Raw genomic sequence first — 24,248 nt, forward strand, 5'->3', positions numbered from 1 at the left:
AAAGCTGCGTGTTACACACAGAGTTAGGATGAACATCATTTAGATGCCCCACTCATTCACATAGCAACATCATTATAGTAATAAACCTGAATAGTTTGATACTTTGCTAATGTGTTTGGGGATGAAACAAACTGCCAAATATTCGTATTGTAGTGTACCCTGCGTAAGCTAGTTTGAAGCTTTGGTCAAAAATGCAGAAGGCAACAGCCTTTCATAGATAGGGACTAAAAATAAGATTGACACGCAAAGGCTACATAACTACAATGACAATAACTCGTGTTCACTATTACCCTGTGCTTGTATTCAATCTTGTTCAATAATTATAGATTGCTAGACAGAAAACTACTTTGAATGAAAATAAAGTTGTCCATGCGAGTCCATTTTCACAAAACGCAGAAAATTTTTCGTTGCGGTCATTCCTTCGCAAATTAGTAGGGCGAGAGAATGATCCCATTCGTTTGAAAATATATGATCATAAATTTAACTGAAGTAAGCATGATTGTTGTTTTACTCAATGTTTTTTGTGGATGTAAAGCTTTAAAACGAACCAAATTGAAACTGAGTAATCACCAATCACAGAATCAGCAATACAAAACTAATAACAAAGTGGAACTCGTTTACTTTTTACAATACTCGAAACCTTAAGAAAATTTACACTTTTTTATGCGAAAATGAAGGTTACTTAGAAAAGCATTAAATAAATTGCTGTTTGAAATCTAACCAATAGCCCTCGATTGACATTTTTGACAATACCTACCTGGCTATGCACGTGATTCTGGTAACCTGCTGACACCTGCCACATAGAAGTTATAATAAGAAAGAGTCCTTACTATGTTTCTACTGGCCTTGGCATTGATTGGATACATAATCACTTTATAAGCATCTCCAAAGCTTTCAGATACGCTGATGACGAACTCTGTGGCGAAGACCTGAAATTAGCGGCAATTATCTTCTCTAAGTAAGCGATAATGATAAAATCAATAATTGAAGAGAGGAGTGTTTTAAAGCTACAGTTCATGTCGAAATATGTTTACGTTGTTAGGAATGAATGAATGGCTTGATAGCTGAAACAATTAGACTGAAAAATAAATGACAAACTTAATTATTATATAGGATGTCGGAAATAGATCGTACCTTCTATACACTACCGCTCAAGAATGCTGAACAGAACATACCTGCTACACACTGTCAGTTAAGTGCGCTGAACAAGAAGTACTTACTACAAACTGCCAGTTAAGGCCGCTGAGCAAAAAATGCTTGCTACACTGTCAGTTAAGTACGCTGAACAAGAAATACCTGCTACACACTGTCAGTTAAGTATGCTGAACAGAACATACCTGCTACACTGTAAGTTAAGTACGCTGAACAAGAAATACTTGCTACAAACTGTCAGTTAAGGCCGCTGAGCAAAAAATGCCTGCTACACTGTAAGTTAAGTACGCTGAACAAGAAATACCTGCTACACACTGTCAGTTAAATGTGCTAGATTGGAAATACTGCTACATAAATTAAATGAATTACCAAATACTTCGAACAAAGTTTGAGGTACTTTAAACTATGGGCTGCCATAAACTGCCTACTAATGCACCTCCTGCTAAGTTACAGAACCTAAAAGCAGAAAGAACCTGTTTTAAGAGTAATTAATAGGCACCACAGAAGTTTGCAGACTATTCCACTAGTCTATATAGCAGGTAGATACGGTGGTGTGGTCGCTATAGCGACATAGCTACATTGAAAAAAAACCTGTACTTTATTTTAGTAATCTTCGTAGCCGTAGTTGCATGTTTATCTGTGTTTAGTTGTTTATTATTGTGTTCCTTGTGTATTGTGCAACATCTTGCCTCAATTTATGTAATCGCCATCACGAGTTTGACCACACTAATTTATGTAATGCTTATTATTGTCCTAGGCCAAGCATATAAAGGGTTGTCGCTGTTTCTGGGATGGCAGAGTAGCCCTTGGCTGCGACTGTGCCAGTTATATGCAAATATATACTAAAGCACTCTACTCTCATGCGTGATTATTTCTGAGGCTGAAAAAGGGGAGTTAGCTAGTTTGCAGTGAAAGACCGAGCAGCGTCTTTTACACTGGCATAATAGGCTGAGTGAGACAAATGACTGCCTCGCCTTTTATAATTGAATCTGTCTTATGACAAATCCAGTTCCATCAACAGCAGGCGGCATATTCAGATTCTGACTCCTACCGTCGGTAGCGACGTTTGTCGTGGTGATTGGTTTAGGATAACATTACTCACTTAGCAGCTAATAATGGCAGCCAATTTTACATGTTAGCCGGTAGGTTATCTTGAAGCTTTGTAGATGCACTAATAGGATTATATTTTCAATCAATGCCTTTGGCATGAGGAAGGTTCGTTAGCATCATGTCAACACAAGTAGCAAGGATTTATGAGAGTTCACCTGTCATACATAGTTGTTAAAACAAATTTGTTTGCAATTTTTTGCGGTCGGTGATTACATGAGGCAGTGAAATACTTTAAAGATTCAATCCTTTGACATTTGTAAGTCAGTCCATCAAAGTATTACTTGTCTCTAAGTGGTTGCTCACTTGACTAGGGAAACAGAACAATGTCGACTTAGATCTTTAGTAACTCAGCTTTCGGTGGAATAAAAATGATATTACGCGAGAAATTAATCAATTTCCCATAAATGGCAGAATAGCCTAAGATCTCCAATGTGCTTGTAGTTTTGAAGGTGTTATGCTACAGCCCGCTGATTATGGTGCCCAACATTAATGCATAGAACTTTATCGCATTGGTGAACATATCACAGAATGACGTAACCTTCAATGTACATCTACTATCACCTAACTAAACCAGGCTGAGTTGGAACTTTTAAAACAAAAACTTTTGGAACAAAAACAAGGCACGAAGGTTTAAAATAGAAGCCACTAATTTCACCATAGAAGCATAAAACAGATTTTGTGAACATTTTTGCAGTTTTTAGGAAATAGAACATCACACACATCTGATTTACGTTAAAGTGTATTTATTTTTTATTTGTATTTTGTGCAATGTACATTTATGCACTGCTGACAACGCGTTTATAGAGTGTTCTAAACAATATTTAATTTATATATTTATATATATATTCAGCCTATATAGCAACTATTAGAACCATTTAATTACTTTCGTATGTCTAGATAACTGAAAATAAAATAATGTCACTTTTTAGCTTGTAAAATACACTTTTTCATTGAAAATATAAAAAACTCTATTGTCCAACTGATTTCTAAAATGCTTCAAAATGTTATCACAAAGACATAATAAAATATACAAAAGCACTAACAAGGTAATAGACATGGACATAATGTGTTTAGTTAAAAAAATCAAGCCCCGTCGATTGTCTATGATAAATGCTTACAATCCATTATAGCTAATAATCATAGAAAAGGCTGTATGAAAATATTAAAAACAATAGTCTGAGTATAAACACTAATTCACGCTGATCAATACATTGTCCCCTTATTTGTCTTGTAATCACTTTTGCTACAGTCTCATCTATTAAACACAATTTATTGAAAACACAACTCACAGGAATGCCTCAGCAAACAAACTCATTAACTCAGCGCACAAAATTATTTTGTCATTTTCTAATTAAATGAAGCGTAACAGCAAAAATGTCTAGAGACTTTTTTGAAAATAATTACAGAATAGACACCACCAATTTGATCTGGAGTAATTCTCTTGTCAAACAATTCATAATCAATAATCTTACGCAAGAAGAATAATGGAGGTCAATAACAAGTGTGACTTACTATTATTATAGGTATGTAACTGACTACCTACGTACTAGCACAACCTTATACTATGATTAATATATTATTATCATGTCATATTCTTTTCTGCAAAATTTCTGCTTTGTTAAAGTTAGACTAACAAACGAATTTTATTCTTTTCTCAATTAATTTGAGTAGTCACTGCGTAGTTTTCTTTTCATTTAAATTAATTAACCAACTGCTGACCAGAGTCCAGCACATTGACAGACTATGCTTGGTTTTCATTGCACTTTTTTTGTATTTTTTACTGTTATGTACTTTTTCATTGAAATAAATAAAACAAACAAACAAACCAACTATCAATATGTACATGTAAGTAAGGGTACATGGTTATCAAGCCCAAAATTTTAGGTACCAGTTTTAAAAAACTGAGCCTATTGGTATCATACTCTCTGTCAATGGGAGCTGCATAGCTATTGCAATAGTATCCAAGTCAGTCATGTTCAGTATCAGCACAAAATCTTTTTTGTCAAACAAGTTAAAATATTACAATAACACAATAATACTAGCAGAATCTCCCATTTCTATCTGCATTGGAAATATGAAAACAGGCTTTTTGAAGCTATATATACTTATATGATCTAATGCGCAAGCAAATAACATGTCTTTCCTTGTTTCCTTGCATCAGAAATTCCTATCCAAAATCCTTTTTTAAAAAATGGAAACAGATTAGATACAAATCAACATTTGATAGGTGAATACTACAGTTGTGTGATTGGAGGATAGTAACTTCTATTGAACAATGAGTGACTAGCCTCTCAACTGATTATGTTCGATGGAATGTGTGAACTTGCTCATTCCTCATAAATGTTATGTAGCAGAGTTAGGATTTTCATTAGCTACTGTAGAACCTCTATTTGAGCACCATGGCGCTCTGTTTTTCAACCTTTCCATTACTGGAGGTGGCATTCAATTACAGGTTTTATGATATATCATCTGTGATAGTTTTAGTACTGAGTCACATTCATTCATCTGTCAAAGTTAACCATGATGTTTACATATCTTGTTGTTCTGGTTTACGATGTGTCGTTATAGAGCAATTATGCTGTGATTTTCGTAACGTGCCGTTTTTGCTTTCCATAATAATAACCTTATTTTGCTTGAGTCAGGGACCTAAAAGAGCTTGAACAATAAAGTAAGAGTGGTGTAACAGGTCTGAAGTGATGGTACAGTTACTATGATCGGTTTTAACAAGATGAAGAACATACAAGATTGTTGGTTGACAAACGCCTTGTCTATCATGCCATCATATCGGCTGAGAAATAGGTAAGACATGGCTAACAATTTATAGAAATTATGTATCATTTTATACGCCGTTACCTTGTCTTATCTTGAGTTGGACAATGTTATCAGCCCTCTTATTCTCTAAAACCAAATTGTGCAGCGTTGCCACCATTATCTTCATTGCCATCAATGCCATCATTACTAATGTCCTCACAATAGACATCTTCATTGAATCGGCCATGAGTGAAAACAGAATTTGCGCATAAATGCCAAGAGTTGTCAAATAAAAAGCTTTTAACTCCTCTGACCATGTATCTAGCATGAGGAAAGACATTCAAGGAAAGCTGCGTGTTACACACAGAGTTGTGAGGCACATTATTTAGATGACTCAGGCATTCACAGTGTAACATCATTATTATAAAAAACCTGAAGAGTATGATACATTATTATTACGTTTGCTGACACATCAACTGCGTAATATTTTTTTGGTTCGATTATAAATTAGAAAAAATTTAATGGAGTAAGTTATTAATTTAATGTTGACCAGAGGAATTTATGAAAAAAAATTGAGTAAAAAAGTTAAGTTTGATTTTTATCACAAATATATGAAAAACATGTAGAACTACTAGATGAAAACTTGAAGTCTGTCCAAACATCAGCTACAGTTGACATTTTATGATGCGAGTATTGACTCCACCCTCATTGAGCAGTGAAATGAGGAGGTAAAGTGTTCACAATGGCAAAAGGCAGTTAAATTTAGTTTTTACTACAAACTATGAGACTAAAACAATATCCTAACCCAGGGATGTCGCCATTGAAGGAAAATTCACCAAAAAATGTAATGTGGTAAGATAGCGAAAAAACAAAAAATAATGCACAAAAACATGCTAAAATGTTAAGCACTGACAAAGAATGAGAGAAAAAAGCGCGGCAGAAAAGACCTGGAGGAAAATGACATGATTTCCATTGCGACAGCAGACATTTTACACAATTACTTTTACATATTATGTATCATAATTCCAATCAGTCAATTATATGACAAATATATATAGCATTACCAGCGCGAATAGGAAAACACAATTTTTTTCTCAAACATTTTAATAGAAATATATTACAGAGAAATCCTGCCAATTGACAACTGTTGTTTCATGGATTACTAGATGTGTAAAATTTATTCCTAAACAATAATTTTTAGACTTGCATAATCAAGCAATTTGAATTGAAAATGAGTCAAGCATACAAAAATAAGCCACTGATGCTCACCATGGTGATTGACACGAATGAAATTGTCTCTTCTGCTCCTGTGTATGCCATAACTTACCTTGTTAGTGATAGAAAAAGGACAACTCCAAGTATATGGGTACCCGTGTAGGCATCTGTGATTACCCATCACAGTCCAGGAAAGACATTTTTATGCACACTTTGAAGAGGTACGTGTAGGAAGTCAAAAATCGCTGTTGATAAACTGCGTCTAATGACACAACACTGAATACAGTTTGTTCCAAAAAAACTTCATAAAAATGTGATTTGTAAACTGCTAAGGTCCACTATACACATATTTCCTATATTTGAGGTCTTATTAAGTTTTAGCTCCTGACAAATTGACCTGTCAGCATGTTCAATTAACTTGTGAATATTTGAATTTTGTGACTGAATATGACAACTTTTCAATACTTGAACACTACATCAAGCCAATGATAGCAGCAACTGGCAATTCTATGGGTTAGAGCTGTGCATTTAACCAATCAATGCTCAGAGTACAGGGATAACAAAGCAGCGTGGGCATAACGGAACACTGTTTACCCTAACCTACAATACAGATATACTAATTGTAAAAGGCTCTTGCTCAGTTTCAACAGGTTTTCAGGCCAGGCATGACATATCAATAGATAAAAATGACAAGAGAGTTGACAAACCTTCTCTTACATGTAGTTTCCAGCGTGAATGAAAAAAGTGAACAAGATATGAGGGAGGTTGAAAATGTGAAGATTATGAAAACTGTTCCACAGTTCAAAGACAATACAGAGAAGGAGAAACAACCTTGACATTATGATTAAACTAGTAGGTGTGATCTGGTCTCTTAGGTCTATAACAGATTACATTTACTAGGTATTTACCCTTTCAGGTATTTACCATTTTGGGTATTTACCCTTTCAGGTATTTACCTTTTCGGATATTTACCCTTTCGAGTATTTACCCTTTCAGGTATTTACCCTTTCAGGTATTTACCCTTTCGGGTATTCACCCTTTCAAGTGCAGAATATGTGAATTTGAAAATAAGCCAAAAGATGAAGTTTGCATTTGTCCAACAAACAATCATACCATTACAGTATAAAAATATATTATTGTACTATTAATTTCATTATCTAGCAAAACATATGCTTCAAAACATCAGTTGTTACAATTGATAAAACCTCGGGACTGCCTACAAAGAGAGATGAGTCCAATAAGTGTAGGGAATTACAGCATAGCTAACCATAGCTAATTGCACTACATTGACTTCATCCCCAAAAGCAAATGCCTCGTAACCCTTCATCACAAAAATATCTGTCAATAATAATTACATAGATATACTAGCATTAAAGACGCAGTCTTAATAAATACTACATAGCTGAAGCGGAGCTGCAATAGAGATACTGTTACACTAACAGTCGCATCATGACAGATAGCGAACTGAATTATATACCAAAGATTGTGGTATTGGTCAGCTAGAAGGAGAGTGTTTAAAAATAATATTCCAGAAGCCTAGAGATAGGGAAAATCCAATCAATTGATAGTAAAAATGGTAAAGCATGTTTGATGTCACGTAGATTAAACTGAAGAATTAACGCATTATTGCACTAAGCACTACTACACTAAGCACTACTGCACTAAGCACTGCTGTATTAAGCACTGAAAATGAAGGAAATTAATGACCAAGGTTATGACCTTACACCAACTATGACAAATGTGAATATAATGTCAATATCGAAATTAAATCTAACAAGCAAAATGCGCTAATGGCAAAATTTGGCAAGAGTCACTACTAGAGTAACATCCGCTGAGCAATTTTCCAGCCAAAAGACGAGTAGGATTTTTCAAATGACCCATCCAATGCATGCTGGGTAGAGTTATCACGTGGATGGATGGTTACTAACTTCCCAGACTATTAGATGACTCCAGAAAGCTGGACTCTGCTCATCCTGAGCCGGCTCCTCGTCTCCTAAACATATTAAAGAATGAAGACCAATGAAAACAAATTTGCAAGACAACATAATGATCAATAAACAAAAGTTGGTCTTGAACATAACACAGCTTCTTGAAAGTTTGTAAAAAAGCGATTTCAAACAATTAGGAACCTTGGTAAAAAAGCACATTCGTGATTTATGTGACTTATGTTCTATTGATACTAGTTGAATACCCGACATTGCTCGGATAATAAAAAAGTATTTGCACAGAAAATAGCTATAACCGGACACACTGATTTACAGAATAACAGAATAATAGACACACAAACATTAAGATTTATATATATATATATAGATGGCATGAAATTATTAAAAACATGACTACATGTGGTTTAGCTGTTTTCCCTCATAATCTAATGAGGTTGTAATTATATTATTTAAAACCATATAATTATAGCCTCACTGCACTTACATGGTTTAAAACCATATCATTTAAATGTTTTTTAAGACCGTATACCATAAATATGACAGAAAATAACATGGTAATTTAATTTTACTAAATTTAGAAACGTTAAATTTAGTGAATTTAATAAATATTTAGTCAATTGTTTGGGTTCACTTAGACAGCAGTTGAGACAGCCAAGCACAAATTCAGGCAAGTGATGATCATTTCATCTAGTTCCATTACTTCCATCAGATTATTATCTTAGACCAGTCCAGGCACTTTCAGGTAACACTCACTGCCTTTCCATCTCTAGAGGAGTCGTTGTCTCTTTGAACAAGTACTAGATGAACTTTGTCACACAATAAAAAAAATTGCGTACCACATTTTCTAACATAAATATGATCGATGATATAAAAAGAATTATGTTCCAAGATAAGCAGCTACTGAATAAATATTATAATGCTGTTAAACAAGATGTGTTCGGATCGTTAGGCGGCAACTAAGTGTTTACATCGATGAGTTAAAATTAAAGCGATAGTCTCTTTAGACTTGAAATCTTCATACTTGAACATATTCTATATAAACATTTTCTACCGTAGTTACACAACCTGGTCTTAAATTTGCATCAAGTGTCATATAAAGCACATAAAAAGCACAATTTCCACATTTGGAATGACTCTCCATTAGATTTTCTCTTCTAAAAAGATGTTTTAAAAATACCTTGAAAATTTACATCTTCCCATTTTTGCATTAATCCATGCAGTGAAAGAGGAATCTTTAAGCACATATAGACAGCGAATAAAGGCAGCTCAGATGATATACAAGAGGATATACCAAAAGAAAAAGGTTGGTAAGCTGATATACATATCCAAGTCGTATCATCAAAAGAGTATAACGATGTTTGATTCTCTCAACTGTTGTATTTACCGGCTAAGGGTAAGTTGAGTAACTAGAATACCGGATATAGAGCATAACATCTTCCGTATTGCAAAATGCAGACAATGCTAATCTAGAAGTCAAGTGTGCCAAGCAAAGTTTATTAGTAGAAAAATCAGGTTAAAAATAATAGAAGGGCAAGCGATAGTCTCTCTAATGGTAGAAATTTAGATTAAAGTTTACAGGAGATAAGAAGACTAGTAGAGACTACCAGATGAGACGTGGCCGAGTACTTTTAAAGTGGATGGGGAGGGAAAGGGGTGAATAAGCATAATTTAATCAGAAAGTACAGATTGCATTTAACTAGCAGGACAGATGATTACATGTGATTATGCTAGACATATATAGAGAGCCTGATATTGACAAAGAAAGAAAAATACAGTAGCAATACAAAAAGTGAATAAAAATATTAAAATGGAAATTTTTTCCCTTGGGGATATTCAAACATAATGTAGCTCAAGTGTTTAATACTATATACAACATATAATATATTACTACTATGACTTGAGAACTTTTAACGACTTATACAGTAATAACTTCTTCATGCCTAGATCTAATCCAAAACCAATTATAGATTAACCTGCTGAATGTAATAACTTGATATTATATACTAACCTTCTTACTCTATACAAAAATAACTTGATATTATATATTAACCTCCTTACTCTATACAATAATAACATGATATTTTATATTAACCTCCTTACTCCACACAATAATAACTTGATATTATATATTAACCTCCTTACTCTATACAATAGTAGCTTAATATTATATACTAGCCTCCTTACTCCATCCAACAATAACTTGATATTATATATTAACCTCCATTCTCCTTACCATAATAACTTGATATTATATATTAACCTGCTTACAACATACAGTAATAACCTGACATTTTAATATAAAAGTGATTTAAAATTTACCCTCCTCAGTCTGTCATCAATGTGATGGTTTACTAACATACTGCTGATCACAAATCTACTGCTGTCATAACATAGTCAACCTGATTTATGAATGCCTCAGTGTTAAACTTTTTCAATGTATCAACTTGTCAATCTGAGTAAACATTCAATTTAAACTTGAGAAAATGTCTGTTAAACCACCGAAGGTTTGAAAGTGAAACACTGAGTGAAAATTATAATTACCGTAAATGTAAAAAAACAAACATATAAGTAAATTACGTTAATTAAAGGTTCACGTAGGCAAGTTTAGAATTGCTCGGTATCTCTATCACTCTCTCTACCTACACATCATCCCTGTCCTGTATCACTAAGGCTACACTTAGCTTTGTCTCAAGGGTGAATTTTTGATTTATTAACTTGTTACTTCACATATATTTGTTTTTATATTATCTTTTTACGTGGTTTAATGTAAGTCCAGAGTTTTAATGTGTGTAATTAATTACCTACGGAAAAAATTTGAAAGGTTTCAGGTTGGAGGTTTAACTTAGACAAAATATAATTTATTCTTATAACTCTTTACGAATGCATGTTCGTCAAGACACAACAGCTCTAAATAATAAGCTTTGCTCGCAAAGGACTGGCACATATCGACATGCGGATACTGAGTTGAACATTGACTAGTTGTAACAACAAAGAGATGATTCAGTCAATATTACTCTCTAGGGACTAAACATTTATTACTTTAAGCTTTGAAATTGCCTTTCTATCTGGCAAGTTGCCATATGTAAAGCGTAGAGGCGGACACGGAGGACGAAGATGTTTTTGATAAGCATAACAAATACTGACAATTAGCTGTTTGGGAACGATTATGAAAAGGTTTTCCTTAACTGAGGATTGCTAGAATTTCTCCCTGAATATTTGAAACGAGTTTTGCTACAGTTACTCCGTTTTTATAAGTTACTGTTGTTATCTAGACAGAAAAGGGGAGAACAATTTTTGGGGTTATTTTTAAAAATGGAGTTGTCTGCCCTACATAAGAATCCATATCTACCATATTTATGGTTCTAGAAGCCATTCAATTGAAACATTGCAATTCTATCCACAAAATGCTCTTTTGAAATTGACTTTTTTCAACTACCAAATCTTCAGATCAACTTGCAAGGGAACAATTATTCATTTAAGTTGTTCATTATATAAGTTTATTTATAATCAATATCAGTATATTGATTATAAATGATCTTCCAATGGTTTGGACTTGCACTGTATATGGATTCCAATGAATTTTTCATTGTGAAAGTATAAACAACTCCAACACTTCAGGTAACAAAGCTTCTGGTATTACCAGGTCATGGAAACGCAATGAACATGAAATCTCTGTCATCACATTTTTCCAATAGGTTCACACTTGAAGACAATAACTCTATGGAGCCATTAGGTATCGCTTGTACTAAAAGGCATATCACAAGTAGTGCTAGTGTTAAAAGACCACAGGGACAATGCATCTGCAAATGTTAGTATTTTTGAAATTACATAGAATTACCTGCTGTGCAGCTTTCTATAACTAACAAGACAGTGCATATGTTATATGAAGCCGATATGACATCTATGACAAGTGAACCACACATAGCAAAAAAAACTATTTTCTCGTATAAAAATACAATCTTCAAACATTTCCAACACTATTTATGGTAGGAGCAGACGTGGTTCAATGGTTAGGACATCTACTTATGATCAGTAGGTCGGTAGTTCGGGTCAGACAAGGACCACTGGTTCCACCAGTTCAATGTCTGTTGAGCCCAATTAAAAAATTTCTCACAGGGTTATTGGACTATAATAAATCTGTGAGTTCTATATTTTTGGTTGAAAATAATTTTATAAAAGATTTGTAAAAAACATCAAACTATGTTTATACTTTGATAAGTTTGTCAATTTTTAACACCAGTTTCAAAATGATAAGGATGCAGCTAGTAAAAAGTGAGGACAACCTCCACACCCAACCCCTATATTCATACATGTATAATTTTTATGGTATGCTATATGCGATGTTGAATTAAAAATAATACAAACAATTATTTGACAAAAAAGGCAGTAAAAAGAGATTAGTAAAGGTTGAGCTAGAAATATGTTATGCAATAAAACCATCATGAGGAGAATGCTGAAATAAACGGGACACTAAGACACAAGCAACGGAGTGAGAGAACTAAAAGAATGCGATGGAGAAAGGAAGGAATTAAAAGAACAGGGATTGAGTACCGTGATGCTGTATCATCAGGATAGCAATGGAAAGCTGTTCAAGCAGCGAGGTTTAAATTAGCGAAGTCTTGCGAAAATGATGCAATGGATGTGGGTGCTTAAATTCAAAAGTCAGGGATTAAACTGCATTTAAAAACGGAAATACGCTACAGCTAATAGTGAAATGGCAGCGCCACATTAACAGGAAGTGAGGAAGATAGCCGGCAGCATTGAGTTTTATGAAACTGTTAGCATGCCTGAAATAACATAGCGTTACCTGATATGAGCTTTTCCAAAGCTACCAAGCATTAGAAAGGTCCATGACAAGCAAAAGGCAGCTAGATTACAATACAGAGCACTATGGTAAATGCATATCTACAGAACAATCTACATGCTGTATCACGCCCAGCAACAAGCATAGCATACTGGATGCTAATAATCTCTGAATATTTTCATCTCAATAAACTTGAGAAATAAATGTTAAGTGAAGAAGTGAAAACTGCAGCGTTATATTCAGAAATGAAAAAGTTTATCACCTTTCTAAATCAGCTGAAAAAACTGACTGGTGAGACAGCGGCTCGAGACGTGTCAGAGAATGTTCACACAAACAAATTGAGTAACTGACAGACTGTATAACTCGAAGTATGTCTTACGACGATAAAATTTTTCAGTCAATCTAACAATGGGGCATTTTATTTGCAACACAATATACCTGAATTTATTTAGAATGAGAAAACTCATAAAATAACCAAGCGAGGACAGCAGATTTAAATTCCCAATTTTCTAGCTTGAACAAATCAAAATTTTCTTCTCATACTGCATGCAATTATTACATTGTTTTTTATAAAAGTATTTGGAAAATATTGATTACATTAGCAAGAAATACTAATGACAATTAGGCTTTTATTAGCTACACTAATGTTAAAAAGAGATTCTGCTAACATCTTACATGTAATACTAACAATACATTCCTTTGAACCAGTCTAACTATAATAACAATATATGAGAGCTTTTCAGAACTAACACAAAGAGGTGTTTGCATTAGCTGAAAACAACATAGTGTTATCATGCTACGTTAACATTAGGAAATGACGACTTGTGTCTTAGAGTCCAATCTCTTAAAAAATCCTCTCAAGCATGCAATTCATAGTTTTATGAACCATGCTTGATGCAGGAGTTATTCTATCTTGGCGATTTGCTGATAAAGTGTGTTATCGAAAAACCAGTGAAAATACTGAATAATGTTGCACAGTTGTTTCCTTTTTGAACTGAAGTATTACAAGACCAAAGCATCCAAAAAGGAAATGATGATGCAAGTAACAGATATAAACAATTATAAAATGCGTACTCGCTAAAAACGATTACTATTTGTTATTGGTCAACCATTTGTGACAAATTACTTGGACACAGCGCTGGTAGATTGATTAGAATGTCGTTGATGCAGTCGTTGTGACCTATAACTAATGGTTTACACATTTTATTTTTATTCTAATAAAGACAGTTTGAAACTGTATAAACACTCACGGTAGTCCAGGTAAATACGCTGAAGATGTAAAAGATTTTCGAATTAAAACAGTCAAAGGAAATGCCAACAGGAATTGTCAACAAGAAATGTACTAGAAATATAATACTAAATAAGCTAAAAATTGCTCAGAAAAAAAGGCTTCCTTTTTGGGTAAAACTCATGCTAAAAGAATAAATAAATTGTTGTTTGAGAAGACAACTCTGCACATTAGGACTAGGTATTTCATTTGCACTGCTGAGCTTTTGCAATTACTAATAATGCTGCCAATAATACAATGAAAATCATTATGCTGCCAACGTCTCTTTTAACACCCTTTTAGTTACTGGCAACATCGTACTAACACATGCCAAGCTTGAATTGCATGCAAATAAAATTATTAAAAAAAACTAAAAAAATTGAAACAAATTGTTTCTCTATTCTTTAAAACTAAGCCAAAAACGAGAGGAGGAAACACACTTTGGGGATGCAGTTGTACTAGTTTTTCTACAGAGAAAACTTTCGTTAAAATTGTAAACAACCAGCGAGGAAATGACTGCAGTGTTCAGTGAATATTTCAGCCCTGAGAAAGCGCAGCAGGATGGGATGACACTGTGTGGATTTATATAGCTGGGCTCTACCATCCGTTAAATGTTCAGTGAAAACTTACCAACTCTGAAGTCAATGTATCCCTCCCCGCCAGACATGACAAGACTGGTATCCTTGCTATTGCCAGCAATTGTTGAGAAAAACCTGCCAAGGTAGATTAAAGGTCAAGCAGTCGGTTTGCCTTCTTTGTGGATTAAACAAGAAGTTTGTTATTTAAATCTGTTGGAATTATCATGTGTTTTTTCGGAACGGTACAAGGAAATAGCCGATGATAGAACAGAGTAATGAGATAACACATTGAGTTCAAACCAATTAGCAGAGGTGATACAAGTGAAAAAAACACCCCACTTCATAGGTCAAGTGAACCAGATAGCTAGATACCTGTAACGTCGAAAGCCATAGATTGATTGAGCTATCCATTCCACAAATTATTTAAAACATTTGCGAATGCTTTGCAAAAATTTTTCTTAATCTCATCACTAGTGTAGTTCTTAGTACCGTGGAGACTAATTATTCTTTTTAAGAAATCCAACGAAAAAAGTTAACAATTGATGGCATGTCAAATAAAGAGGGGCCAAAAAACAGAACCTAAAATTCATATCCAAATGATAAAAAACACTGTTGCAAAACTTTATCCTCTGTTGTCCACTGAAAGCTTACTAATAATCTAAAGGTTGTAATGAGGTGAACTGTGAGCCTTGACTAAACGCTAGTACCGGAGCCAACTTAACAACAAATGCTCCACAAATCAAATTGTAACAACCAAACAAACATAATTTTTTGTCCTTCACTTTTTAGATATGAAACTCAATATTTTTTGTATATTCTTTTAGTATTTGTTTTTAACAATTTTGATTTGAGAAACGTTCAAATTCTAGTGTAATATTATTTGAAAATGAAGAGGTTTTTAATATAACTTAAACTAAATTTTCCCAGTGCATTTAGAGTTTCATTTGAAAGCATATTCACTGCTAAAACGAGAAGTGAAAATACAGTCAATGCTAGCAGCTGCAGTGAATTCGCTAATTATTTCTCCAGTTTGTGTCACCCATCATACTCTTCATATCTCAATCTCATACACAAACACCTTTTAACTTTATTTTCAGGTGTATGTTTTTGACAAAAACCTTGCTGTCTTTGTCAAAAACATACACCCCGAATGAAGTTAAAAGACTTTGTCATCTTATAAAGAGAGGTCAGGAAACACATCCTAAAACTCAGATCCAAATAATACAAAAAAAAAACTGTTGCAAAACTTTATCCTCTGTTGTCCACTGAAAACTTACTAACAACCTAAAGGGTCAAGAAACAAGCCAAACAGCAATGACATTTTTTGCTTTTGCCAAAAAACTTTTTCAATGTCAATTTGGTGTGTAGGTTTTACAATGCATACATAATGTATAGCTAGCTGCCATCAGTACCTGATGCAATCCCTATGTCCGTGGTAACTGAGCTGTGCCAAAGAGAGGTCACAGTAAGGAACGAATGTTGCTGGCGCTACATCATCTCCTTGAGCATCTGAATATACTCTAACAGCTCCCCCTGGTGGTTTCTCCTTGCTAGGGATATCAACAGCCTTGCTCGTGTCCTGTTGGCTTTCTACAAAATATTCACCAATCAGTGAACAGAAGGAGGTATATACATAAATTGGAAAGATAAAAAAACTTCACTAAAATCATAAATAATCCAAGTTCGTCTTGGTCAGATCAATGTTATAGGAGTTGTCATCAATTACTTGAAACTCCACTCAACTAGGGTAGTTTCAATTGTGTAAAGGCGGACAACTTCCATTTTTACCTTTTGAGTAGTATTACAGCATTAGTATGAGCACTATTACTAGCAATAGTAATAGTGCTTGCCAAAGCACTAGTCAAAGTACTAGTGATACTTTGACAAGTAGTATTACCAATAGCAGTAATTTTAGTACTACCTACTCTAGTATATTCAGTGCAACATGTAAATAGGAATTTATTTTATTATGGGATTTAGCTTCTTATGTTAAAAAATCTGTCAAATCAAATATTACTATAAGAGTACGAGAAAATAATAATTAAACGCCACAGAAAAATACACAACAATAAAAGAAATGCGTTGTACAAGTGAAATGCCAAACATTAAATTAATAAATAATTTATAATTAATAAATTTAGCATGTTTAAAATTTGAAATAAATTAACAAATTTATAAATAATTTATAAATAAATACATAAAGTACTGCAAATTGAAGTGTAGGTTTGAATAATGAAGACACAGATGGAAAGGAGGTAGAAGGGCTATAGTGATATGCAGTGTAACATATTCTACCATAACATTAGTCATTATATAAACTAACTTAAAATATTTATATATTATTTTTATATTCATTCACATTTTGCTCATAATTTTACTTTGGCTCATAATTTTACTTTGAACCTGCTTACCTTCACATATAAAATTGCGCTACTTCGAAAATTGGAGAACTTGGAAACTATCTGGATGTAGAGCCAACTAATTCTCAAACTTTACACGGTTATTGTAATCAAATGATATGCTAACGCAACCGCTCGTAGAGGTAATTCATATGTTAAGACAAATGCTAATAAAGGTAATTTAGATCTCTATGAAAGTAGGTGATACAATGATCAAAGTTTGGCTTTGAGCCATTTAAAAAAATGCTAACCCAGGTGACAATAATGTTCATGACATAGACATCGTTACACCTGTCAAAGGGTTCATATTTTACTGTATCGTATTGTAGCCTAAGAGTAGCCATGGCAGTAGCTGCAGTATAGAAGGATACAGCCCTGATTGTAGCCTAAGAGTATGAGTGTGAGACAATATAAGGTCTTTAATGTACAGTAGTACTGTATTCGATTTTCAATGCCCGAACACTTTCCATGTCCAAACCTGGCCAAGCCTGTGTTAGTACAAACAATTGAGGGTCGACAAGCCTCTAGTTGGAAATTGGAAGCAAATGCTAATCCATAGTTGGATAAAACTAAAAACACCTACTATGTCTGACTTTACAACGACCTTAACATTGACCTGACCTTGCAAAATGGTCATCAATTGTCAAGGCAAATGTTCATAACAGCTGTAGAGTTTAGCTACTAAGCATTTTATCCGCGCAAAGTCAAGGCTCACCAGCATCCAGAAATATTGGTACAAACCTTTAGTGAGGGGAACTGATATGATGATGCCATTTCCTGTGCCGATCCATAGCCTGTTGCAAGATAGCTCGAGCGAAGTAACACGAGACAGCCCACGTTTGTCTTCAACTGAAACCCATGTCCAATCACAGGTAACATTGTAAAAGGGGTGAATTGTTATATGATTTCAGCTTAAACGACTTAAAGGTTGACTTGCAACAAAATTCACATTACAGTTATTTGATATCAAAAGATTTACCATGTCTTACTCTGTTGTGTTGTAGGTGCCAAATATGTGAGAATGTGATTACAAGCTCTTAAAAGCTAAAAAATGAACAGTTAATCGCAGCAATACGAGAACGCTGTAGTGTGGATTCTTTTTCCAAAACGGCTCAAATGGGATGTAGTTGTGGTAGATGGTTTCTGTTTACAATTTCATGCAACCTTACTCGTCGAAATATTTTCACAAATATACTTCACACATTCAATAAAACCATGTCTATTGTTCTTACGCGTCTATTTTATCGTCATTGTAATGCTGTCACTTTTAGCAGTGATATCTTATAACTCACCGTAAAAAATCATTTAATTTTTTAACCTTACCGCGAAGGAGTACATATCATTGTCTGATAATCAAGACGAGCCTGTTGGTCACCTGTGATAATCGAAAAGTGCTGCAAAAATGATTTGCAAAGTATTGGGTCACATGATCAGATTACGACTTGACGATTTGATCAAGCCGAAACAAAACTGTAAAGTAGCGAGCATCTATATTTGATACGGGGTCTTCGGAAAAACATGAAGTGTTTGTCATAAACTAGTGCTACGATAAGTTTAATATTGAGCTTTTTATTAACCTTTCAATTCGCGTGAGAACATCATGTGACAAGACAATAACCAAACTGTCATGACTACGTCAGAGAAATAAACGGATTCCAATCTACAGTGGCTTTCCGTTTTTGAGCTTTTAAGAGCTTGTAATCACTTTTCCACATATTTGGCACCTACAACACAACGGAGTAAAGGTAAGGCCACACGTATCGTGCAATTTCAACTAATCTGGGAAATTCGATTCGTACCAAATTTCTGACCTGCCACACGGAGTTTCCCCACCACGGATTCGTACGAAACTAACTTTCAACTAGCCAATCAGAACGCGGTGATAAATTGAAGCTGATTCCGTTTCAATCATTTGCTTCCGTACAAACATGCGCAAAAGAAAACGACCTTCAACATTCAACTAACCTTTTCAACCGACCAATCAAACAACGATTCGTAGGAATTTTTGACGTTTCGTTCAATTCAGGATTCGTTCATCGTGCGCAACCAACGATGGACGAATTCGTCCAAATGTCAATTCATACGAATCATTTCGTCCAAATTTCGCCGATTTCGTGAGAATTTTGTCTCGCATGGCCCTACCTTAAAACATGGTGAATCTTTTGATACCAAATCACTGTAATGTGAATTTTGTTGCAAGTCAACCTTTAACATAAGTGTATGCCACTCAAATAGGCTACTGGTCCTATAGAACAATAGCCTTAGCAGTCTGCAGTATGCGGAGTTGTTTTTCTATGAGAACTGGAGTAATTGCGCTTATGAAATTAGCAATACTTGGTGTTATTCAGGATCTGTTGATGCACACAGAACTTTGATATCATTTTACTAAAATATTTGACAGAACTTTTCTTTTGAATTCAGAGTGCAGACATAACCAAGTGCCTCTACCACCGGCTATGAAAATAATACTTACCAACTTGGAATACAAAACTGATGGCAGTTTGTATTATCGTTCATATTTCATCAAGTCAAATGAACATTTAGGAAGTGCAGGCTTGAAGCAAGAGTCTGACATCAGACTAAATTATTTGAATTATATTCAAGACTGTTTATGTACCACAGACTATCAGTAAGTGTGGAGTAACACAAGGAAAAAACAGGATTGAATTTGATTTTTTCAACTTTCTTTTCACAAATCACATCTCTTTTGATTTAATTTCATAAAGGTATTTGTGATTCAATACCATACTTATCCATGCATCTCAAGTCTCAAGCGGTTCAAATTAATAATTTTAATCATTTGTTTCATCTGAAAAATAGGTCAACCCTCTAGTATGTAGCCCCTCAATCAACTGTTTCAAGTGATATACATGTTTGTAGCTGACACTGAGCATATACAACTGCCATTTAAATAATTTCTATGTAATCGAAAAACTCGCACATAATTTGTGCATAAGAACTCTGATTTTTCTCTCTCCCTCTCTTTTTTTCGGTAAGTCGAGACAATTAAGACTGTCTATAGCGGAGCTCCAATCAGCTCGACTCCACACAGTTCTCAGCCTTGAGTTTATATTTATCTGTATCTATTTTAAATTCCCCTTAGCTACGTTTTTATAGCCGCTTCCTTGACTTTATTTATCATCGCATAGTTGCGAGTAGTTAATAAGATTGCACATAATCATTGCAAAAGAAGAAGATTTTGCTACAAATCATATGTAAAAAGAAACTTGTCAAAGTGGCAACCAGCGTTTGCAAGATAGACAATCAAATGGTAGACACGGCTAATGAAACTTACCTAAGAGCTTATCAACACAGCACTGTATGTCAATATCCTGCAGGTGCTCAAGAGTGTGTGCATTAAATAGCCTCAGAGTTGTATCATTACGGATGGCCACCCAGACACCGTCCCCGCACCAAGCCATTAGTCTGACTTGGCAATCTTTCTCTGGATGAGCTTCAAACGATTTCTAAAATAATGCAAGTAATTATTGGAAGGCATTTTGGTCACTAACCGAACTGGTCACTCGTAGGACTGGTCACTCGTAAGAGCGGTCACTCGTAGGACTGGTCACTTGTAAGAGCGGTCACTTGTGCTACTGACCAATGAATTAGCCACTGCTAATTTTTTCCTTCGCCACAAACACTAAGTTAGCCTTAGTTTGTCTTATTAGCGAATCAAGAATATTGCGAGGAACTTATATTAACATAGGGGGTCAAGGTTAACATAGGGGGTCAAGGTTAATGCATGCCATCAAAAATATGGTAAATGTTGCTTGTACTTCCATGACCAGAAATATTGTCAGCCATCAAATGGCAAACAGATTTACCAGCAATAAGGTTAGAGGAGCGACCTTTATCTTATCTGAATCAAGACAGAAGTTTTATCAAAGTCAACATTGAAAACAAATCCTTTTTTAAAGCATTATAAAGCTCAGGATGTACTTCCTTGATGCATCAAACACTAATGAGCTAGAAATACATGTAAGTTTGTTTTAATATATAACTACTGCAGGTCATAAACCAGCAACATAACTCATAAATATATCCCGTAGAGATACTCATAGATATATCATAAATATATACCATACATGTAATATATAAATAATATAATAAGTAATATATAACTAACATAGGTTATAAACCAGCAAAATAACTCATAAATATATCCCATAGAGATACTCATAGATATATCCCATATAGATATATCATAAATATATCCGCCAAGATGTGGATATGGTCTCTGGATGCCTTCCCTCTAATACAGTTTATAAGCAAGACATTGCACAGTAGAAATGAGCTCTTAACAAATTTTTAAAACTAATTTAACTGATTAACAAAATTCACAAAATCGGGGATGAGACTTTAGGACACTCTTACAGTTTATCACAATTGAGAAAGCATGCATCTAAGAACACCCAAACCGCAACCGCATCATTAAAGCTACTGTCTGCGATTGGTTATGGCAGTTCCAAATCTATTGAGAAGGAAAGCTGATACAAATATACATTTATAAATGACTCAGCTGACTGTACATAATGGTAGTTGTGCTCTCTCTCTCCATTCTTATATACCTGAGTACCTAGCTAGGCAGCAGTGATTTCCAATATATAACTCAGCATTCCACCTTCTCTGACCAAGCATCTTGTTGAAAGATCTAGCACATACATATTACATGAATAACCATGAGAACTGCTACAGTAATACCAGGCTATTTATACTCCATAGAAGCTTCACATCTCTCTATGAAACAACGAGGAATAGATGTACGAAGTACCGTGACAAGTAGATTGCTGGCATTGATGACATAAACTTTATTCCTGTGACCAATCCAGATGGTGGAGTTGGCTACTGCTGTTAAGGATCTGATAGGAACCTTTTCCTCGCCAAGGTCTATCATATGGTAGTCTCCGAAACACCAAGCACCATCTACAGAGTAAATTCCTATTTGCATACGGTAATGTACCAGAGATAACCTAGTGAATGCAATGTTACTCAAGTGAAGCTAATAAAGGAAACTCAACAGAAAGTATGGAGTGAAAATATACACGTAAAAAGTTCAAAGAATATTGTTTACTTCGCTCTTAGCTACTGCCAGTTTCAAAGATGCAGTCTATTCTCTTATCAGAGAGTATTCTCTGAATCCTTGAAACTGACAGTAGCTAAGAGCTACCTAAACACTATTCTTTGAACATTTCCCCAAAATGAAACCCCAAAAGAAAAGATGATGATAAAATCGAAAGTCCATGTGAGAACCACCACAGAGTTTTTTACATGTTTTTTCCAGAAGTCTTTCCATCCAAAAATGCCACAAATATAGCAGTTAAAATAGTACCTAGAACTGCAAAGTTCTGCCATCTAGCTAGAGTGAAACAAATTGAACCAGCGTTTCACATACCTGAGTTGCGATGAAACACGGCTAGAGTCCCGTTCGCCAGACCCACAAACACTTTACCAGACGCGTGCCTACAAATCACAGCTATTTTAGACTAACACAACTTTTGATCTTCAGCTATGACAACAAAGTTGTGCATTTTTGACACATCTGAGTAGCGGGAATTGAGACAAGGCACAAACCTAGAGATGGCCCGTTTTAGTTCTTAGATAAATGGACAAAACAAACACTGATGCAAAGTGTTGATTGTGGCTGACTATAAACACACATGGTGATTGAAATATTCCAATACGATTCCTTTTTGAACAGGCTTGCATTTTTATAAATGCTGTTTACTGGTAATCTGTTATATGACAAGTGTTTACTGGTAATCTGTTATATGACAAGTGTTTACTGGTAATCTGTTATATGACAAGTGTTTACTGGTAATCTGTGATATGACAAGTGTTTACTGGTAATTGTTATATGACAAGTGTTTACTGGTAATCTGTGATATGACAAGTGTTTACTAGTAATCTGTGATATGACAAGTGTTTACTGGTAATTGTTATATGACAAGTGTTTACTAGTAATCTGTTATATGACAAGTCTTTACTGGTAATCTGTGATATGACAGACAAGTGTTTCCATGACTTTTATTCATAAGCAGTTTTTACGAATAAAAACCTAATATTGACCTTATTTTTGTAAAGCAATTAAATGCATTTAAATTTAAACATATCAAAGCTCAGTATAAAGACAATGAAATAGTGGGTGCAAAAGATATAAGTCAACTAGCCAATCAGATTGCAGAGAAACAGGCAGCTTAGTAGGATATGAGTTACTAGTTGATGATTATGCTGTAGCTTTAAAACATTACGGTAAATTCTTGTCTATAAGCTGCACCTGTAGCAGTCAACACACAAGCAGTCTAAAAATCATATCTTTAAATTTTTTTACTGCGTTTGACGTATGGTCACGGGAGAAACTAACATTACATACAATGAAAATATATAATTATAACTACATAAAAAATTATGTACAATATTAAAAAAATTAAACAAGATGTTTTAGGATAATAATTTATTAGTACAATTTAAATTAACTGTGGAAATGGGCAGCTGCTAAAAATAACTTATTCAACAATAAAACGCTAGGAAATATCAATAATTGTACTGATATAATGAGGTCATTAGTTGTGGTAGGGGTCATATCTAGCACTTGATTTCATATTGGGGACTTTTCATTGATGCAAAAACTGTGGCAGCCTTTTAGTTGATAGTTTCCAAAGCTATCTTGCCCTTCTCGATGACATGTGTAACAAAATCTGCTTACTGATTTGGTACTTGTTTACTGTAGAGTGAATTGCTGAAGGTGTAAGCATCACTTTGCAAAGGTGACAACACTCTCTGGTCGATTGCTACCTCATCCGTTAACGCGTGCGTGTGACAACAAACAGACAATAGACTTGGCGCACACGGCTAGGTTAAGTTGAATGTGGTAATTGAATGAACAAACGGCGGGTGTAAGTTATACATGATGTATACTTCTAACTCAAAAAACCACCCATCAAAATTTGGGGTACGGCTTAACCATGGTGACGGCTTATATGCAGGGATTTACGGTAATTGTCAATGAAACTTTAGACAGGCTGA

General features: G+C 34.5%; 2 protein-coding genes across 3 annotated transcripts in view; both read right to left on the reverse strand.

Annotated features, from left to right (window-relative positions):
- Positions 1 to 5,215, reverse strand: part of LOC137406780 (potassium voltage-gated channel unc-103-like) — a 147,569-nt gene extending 142,354 nt beyond the window's left edge. The window contains exon 1 of the mRNA XM_068093393.1: positions 5,116 to 5,215. Coding sequence (XP_067949494.1) covers positions 5,116 to 5,215 — 100 coding nt within the window. The remainder of the gene's footprint in view (positions 1 to 5,115) is intronic.
- Positions 5,216 to 7,350: 2,135 nt separating this feature from the next.
- The window catches only part of LOC137406626 (C-Jun-amino-terminal kinase-interacting protein 4-like), a 70,238-nt gene continuing 53,340 nt past the window's right edge, over positions 7,351 to 24,248 (reverse strand). For both annotated transcript variants that reach the window (XM_068093236.1, XM_068093237.1), the window contains 8 exons: positions 22,618 to 22,685; positions 21,997 to 22,148; positions 20,518 to 20,689; positions 17,964 to 18,071; positions 16,236 to 16,413; positions 14,876 to 14,958; positions 12,982 to 13,002; positions 7,351 to 8,221 (listed from right to left, as the gene is read on the reverse strand). In XM_068093236.1, coding sequence (XP_067949337.1) covers positions 8,133 to 8,221; positions 12,982 to 13,002; positions 14,876 to 14,958; positions 16,236 to 16,413; positions 17,964 to 18,071; positions 20,518 to 20,689; positions 21,997 to 22,148; positions 22,618 to 22,685 — 871 coding nt within the window. In that variant the 3' untranslated portion in view covers positions 7,351 to 8,132. The remainder of the gene's footprint in view (positions 8,222 to 12,981; positions 13,003 to 14,875; positions 14,959 to 16,235; positions 16,414 to 17,963; positions 18,072 to 20,517; positions 20,690 to 21,996; positions 22,149 to 22,617; positions 22,686 to 24,248) is intronic.

This window comes from Watersipora subatra, chromosome 10, assembly GCF_963576615.1.
Source record: "Watersipora subatra chromosome 10, tzWatSuba1.1, whole genome shotgun sequence".
Classification (NCBI taxonomy): Eukaryota; Metazoa; Bryozoa; class Gymnolaemata; order Cheilostomatida; family Watersiporidae; genus Watersipora; species Watersipora subatra.